Genomic DNA, 5,618 nt, shown 5'->3' on the forward strand with positions numbered 1-5,618 from the left:
AAAAAAAAAAAAAAAACTAGCCAGATGTGGTGGTGCATGCTTGTAGTCCCAAACTACTTGGGAGGCTGAAGCAAGAGGATCATTGGACCCCAGGAGTTTAAGGTTGCTGTGAGTAAGGATGCCATGGGACTCTACCCAGGATGACAGAGTAAGGCTCTTTCAATGACAAGGAAAATTAAGCCCAAAACAGACTGGAGCAGACATAAATGAAATATAAAATAGAAAATCAACAAAGAGGGCAGTGCCTCTGGCTCAGTGAGTAGGGTATCAGACCCATATACTGATAGTGGTGGGTTCAAACCCAGCCCGGACCACACTGCAACAAAAAACAGTCAGGCACTGGGGCGGGTCCCAGATATTAGGGAGGCTGAGAAAAGAGAATCGCCTAAGCCCAAGAGCTTGAGGTTGCTGTGAGCTGTGACGCTACAGCACTCTAGCGAGGGTGACAAAGTGAGACTCTTTCTCTAAAAAAAAAAACTAAAGTAAGTTTTTTAAAAAAGGAAATCAACAAAGAGAATCAATGAAATCAAAAGTTTGTCCTTTGAAAATGTAAATAAAATTGGCAAATCTCTAGCTAGACTGACCAAGAAAAAAAGAGAAGATTCAAGTTAGTAAAAGTAGGAATGGAAGTGAAGACGTTACTACCAACCTTACAGAAAAAATAAGGATTATAAAAGAATACTATGAACAGTTGTATGCAACACATTTGGTAACTTAGAATGAATGTATTAATTCCTTCTAATACTGATCGATGATGAAACAGAAAATCTAAATAAATAGACTAAAACCAAGAGTTTGAAACAGTAATGGGAAATCTTCCAATAAAGAAAAGTTCAGGATCAGATGGCTTCCCGGGTAAATCTATCAAATGTTTAAAAAAGAATTAACACCTATCCTTCTTAAACTCTGCCAAAAACTGCAGCAAGGGAACACTTTCTAACTCATTCTATGAGTACGTGGATACCAAAGCCAGACCAAAATACCACAAGAAAACTACAGACTACAGATACAAAAATAATTTTAAAATATCAGCAAACCAAACCCAACAGCATACTAAAAGGACACACAAGGCTAGGCAAGGTGGCTGATACATGTACTCCTAGTACTTTGGGAGACTGAGGCAGGTGGACTGCTTAAGGCCAAGAGTGAAAGACCAGGCCTGGCACAGTGGCTCACAATTGTAATCTTAGCACTCAGGGAGAGCAAGGCAGGTGGACTGCTTGAGCTCTTGAGTTCAAGACTAGCCTGAGCAAGACTTCGTCTCTACTAAAAATAGAAAAGCTAGCTGAGAGCTGTGGCTGGTGCCTGTAGTCCCAGCTACTTGGTAGGCAAAGGCAAGAGAACTGCTTAAGCCCAAGAGCTAGAGGTTGCTGTGAGCTACCACACAGCACTCTACCCAGGGCAACACAGAAAGAGATGCTGTCTCAAAAAAAAAAAAAATTGGAAAGGAATAAGTAAAATTATCACTATTCACAGATGAAATTATCTTTTATGTAGAAAAATCCTAAAGAATCCATACACACACAAAAAAAACTATTATAGCTAATACATTCAGCAAAGTTGCAGTTCTCTCATACAAGAGAACATACAAAAATCATTTTACTTCTGTACAGTAGTAATTAACAATCCAAAATGAAATTAAGAAAAAAGGCTCAGCGCCTGTAGCTCAAATGTCTAAGGCTCCAGCCACATACACCAGAGCTGGTGGGTTCGAATCCAACCCAGGCCTGCCAAACAATGACAACAACAACCAAAAAATAGCTGGGTGTTGTGGCGTGCACCTGTAGTCCCAGCTACTTGGGAAGCTGAGGCAAGAGAATCGCTTAAGCCCAGGAGTTGGAGGTTGCTATGAGCTGTGATGCCACAGCACTCTACCCAGGGCAACAGCTTGAGGCTCTATCTAAAAAAAAAAAAAAAGAAAGAAAGAAAGAAAGACAAGAAAAGAAAAGAAAGAGAAGAAAAGAAAGAAAGAAAGAGAAAGAGAGAAAAGAAATTAAGAAAATAGAAAATAAGGCCAGGCATGATGACTCATGGCCTGTCCTAGCATTTTGGGAGGCTAAAGTGGGAAGACTGCTGGAAGCCAGCAGTTCAAGACCAGCCTGAGCAATAGCAAGACATCTCTACAAAAAAAAAAAAAAATTAGCTGGATGTGGTGGTGTGCACCTATAGTCCCAGCTACTCAGAGGCTGAGGCAGGAGGAGAGGTCATGCCCAGAAGTTTGAGGTTGCAATGAGCTAGGACGACACTACTGCACACCAGTCCTGGCTAAAGAGCAAGACTCTGTCTCAAAAATAAACAAATAAATAAATTAATTAATTAAGAAAACAATTCCACTTGCAGTAATATAAAAAGGAACAAAATATTTAGGAATAAATTTAACCCACGAAGGGCAGAACTTATACAATGAAAACTACCAAATACTGTTGAAAGAAATTTAAAATGAACTGACACATTTATACATGAAAGAAACATGCTGGTCCTAGGTTGAGGTTCTACGCATTGTTATGATAAGAAACTTGTCAGATGTAGTTATTTTCCACAACTTTCATAGAACAGGGAGATAACAAAATATGCTGGGCACAACACATTACCCTGTCACATATACACTACCCTCAGGACCAACAGCAACCTTCAAGGAAAGCATATATCAGGATTGGAAGCCAATCCTAGTGAGTCCATTTATCTAATGTTAAGATGGAAGAAAGCTGCAATGGACTTCTAATAAGGTAAACCATGAAGTCCAGAAAACAACTCAAGTGCAAACCAATACATGAATGGATTAATTAACTGTGGTATATACACATACCATGGAGTACTACCTGGCCATAAAAAATGGTGATCTAGTATTTTTTATGACAACTTGGAATGGAACTAGAAATCATTCTTCTAAGTGAACCACCACAAGAATGGAGAAACAAGCATATGTACGCAATACCAAATTAGAACTAATCGATCACCACTTGAGTGCACACAAAGAAGTAAATCTCAATAAAGATCAAGCTGTAGGAGGGGGAGAAGAGGGGATGGGTACATTCACATCTACTGGGCACAGTGCACCCTGGGTAGAAGGGCACATTTGTAACTTTGACTCAATCTGTACAAAGTTTGTAAACAAAACTTGTGTTCCCAATATTCCGAAGTATAACAAAACATGAAGCCCAGAGAAGCAACCATCTCCACACACCACTTGCCCACACACTGTTTCCAATGGGGAAACACTGCAGGGTGCTTCTTGAAAAATACTGCTTCTGCCCATCCAATTACTTATTAAATATGCATCACGCATTGGATATATGGCAGCTGTGGGGATGTCCTGACTATCTTTTCATCATTATATCGCCAATACCTAGCAAGGTAGTTAGAACATGAAAAGGGATCAATAAATACTTACTGAATGAATGACAACTTCATGAAAATGAGTCATGGGAGGGTTCACAAAGAACTGTGCCTTAAAGGGTGAATGAGATACAGATAAGTACAAATGACGGTAAAATGAAAACATTAGAAAAGACAATGAAGTAAGAGTTAGTGTACAGGGTTCGGGACTTCCACGCTTACACTAACTAGAAGAACCTCCTGGATACTCATCCTGGCAGAATCCACACATTAGAATTCAGTTCTCTGTACCTCCACCTAGTGCTCCCTTCACCACACTCTATAAATTGTGAATAAACTGTAGTTAGATAAAATGGGGGGGGGGAAACAACCACAACAATGCTCTTTGTTAAGGAAAGGATAGATAGATACACTACTTGGAGCTGGAGGGTTCCAAGAATTCTGAACTTGGTCTTGTGTCCCTTCCCACTTCATATAGCTCTTATTGACATTTCAAACACCTGTAGTCTGAGCTACTCCAGCGGCCGGAGGATTGTTTTCATCAACAAATCCACCCCTCCTCTCCAAACATAGACCGCATATGCTCCCTGGTCGTAACATTGTAGCAGATGCAAGAAATTCTGGAGTTTCTGCACAAGCTCTCAGAGGACATATTCTCTCATAACGCCCATGTGTAGCCCCATCCCAGTATCCGTCCCAGACGCCTCATCCAGACCTCTCAAGTTTCCTATCACTCCATGCTCTCTTTTCATTCGAGAGGGCATTCTGAGCCCCTCTGTAAATTCGTCCACCTATTCCCCATATGCCTGAACACCTCATTTCCATTCATTCACAAACAGCCCTTACTCTGCCCTGTCCTGTGCAAGGCAGGGCAGAGCAAGATCCCGAGGGTCCCCTCCCGGCTGCGCAGGGTCGCTCGCATCTCTGCCCCTGCCCCGCGCCTCCTTCGCTCCGCCAGCTCCAGCAACCACATGCTCCACCGAACTTCGAGGAGCTCGTCCCACCCATCCCCGACCGCCGGGGGAGAGAGAGTGCCACCGCCGGGAGTGCAGGGGGCGCTGAGCCGGGAAAGGACCAAACGCCATCTCCTGCCTCTGTGCCAGAGCCTCCACGCCCGTCCAGTTCCCACAGCTGACCCCGACACGCACCCCTCCTCGGAAGCCCAGCCAATCCCACCTTTACGCTCCGCATCGCTGTCAGCGTAGCTCCCGAAGAGATCCTCCATGTCCGCCATTGCCGCTCCGTCTGGGCAGCCTTGGCCTGGGGCAGCTCCGCGCCTGCCTTTACGGCACAGAACCAACGAAACACGACAGTGTCGCAAAAACTTGCTCGCTGGACTCCTTTCCTTCTGTGACCTACTTTTCGCTTGCCGGGTGAACCCCTTTCTCTGCGGCGTCTCAGGGTAGTCAAGTCCTGCCATTTCGTTAATATCCGCTACTACACCCCAGAATTCTACCCTCCCCCCCCCCGGAGGGTCCTGCGTTTCGGGTGTGGCGGAGCTGGCGGTGTTTAGTGATCTGGGGGTGAAGGGCCCGGGGCCCAGTTAAACCTATGGCGAGTCAGGCCTGAAGCTCTTTGTTCTGAGCAGTAATACTCAAATTGTTCGATCTCAGACCCCCTTGACCATGTTCAAAATTAATGAGTGCTACAAAAAGCTTTATGGGGGTTAATAGCTATTGATAGTTACCATATTGGTAGTTAAAGCAGAAATTTAAAAAATACTAATTAATTTAAGATATACAAGTTGGCCAGGAGCGGTGGCTCACGCCTGTAATCTTAGCACTTTGGGAGGCGGAGGCGGGTGGATTGCCTGAGGTCAGGAGTTCAAGATCATCCTGAGCAAGAGCAAGACCCCGTCCGTACCAAAAATAGAAAATCTAGCCAGGCCTTTAGGCAGGTGCCTGTAGTCCTAGCTACTCGGGAGGCTGAGGCAAGAGGATCACTTGAGCCCACAAGTTTGAGGTTGCTGTGAGCTGTAACTCCAGAGCACTCTGCTTAGGGCAATAGAATAAGACTGTATTTTTTTTTAATTTAATATTAAATAGACATGTGGACTTAAATTCCTTTTTTTCAGTTTTAAATGACTGTTTTTTTCCCTAAAAAGTAATTAGAAGAATGAAATTGTTTTACAAGTTTGAAAATATCTTTTCATATCTGGCTCAAAGGAAGACAGCTAGATTTATCATAGCTGCTTCTGTAATTCAGTCTGTTGAGCAATGTTGTGATTGAAGCAGGCAAGAAAATCTGGTCTCACAGACATATTTGTTAACTAAAAGAGGGAA

The 5,618-nt window shown here is 43.3% G+C and overlaps 1 protein-coding gene across 2 annotated transcripts in view; it reads right to left on the reverse strand.

Annotated features, from left to right (window-relative positions):
• LEO1 (LEO1 homolog, Paf1/RNA polymerase II complex component) overlaps nucleotides 1–4,618 on the reverse strand; it is a 34,733-nt gene extending 30,115 nt beyond the window's left edge. For both annotated transcript variants that reach the window (XM_003784362.1, XM_023510131.1), the window contains exon 1: nucleotides 4,513–4,618. In XM_003784362.1, the coding sequence (XP_003784410.1) occupies nucleotides 4,513–4,570 (58 nt within the window). In that variant the 5' untranslated portion in view covers nucleotides 4,571–4,618. The remainder of the gene's footprint in view (nucleotides 1–4,512) is intronic.
• Between the last annotated feature and the right edge of the window lie 1,000 nt (nucleotides 4,619–5,618).

This window comes from Otolemur garnettii, unplaced genomic scaffold, assembly GCF_000181295.1.
Source record: "Otolemur garnettii isolate 467f Iridium unplaced genomic scaffold, OtoGar3 scaffold00011, whole genome shotgun sequence".
NCBI classification, from domain to species: domain Eukaryota; kingdom Metazoa; phylum Chordata; class Mammalia; order Primates; family Galagidae; genus Otolemur; species Otolemur garnettii.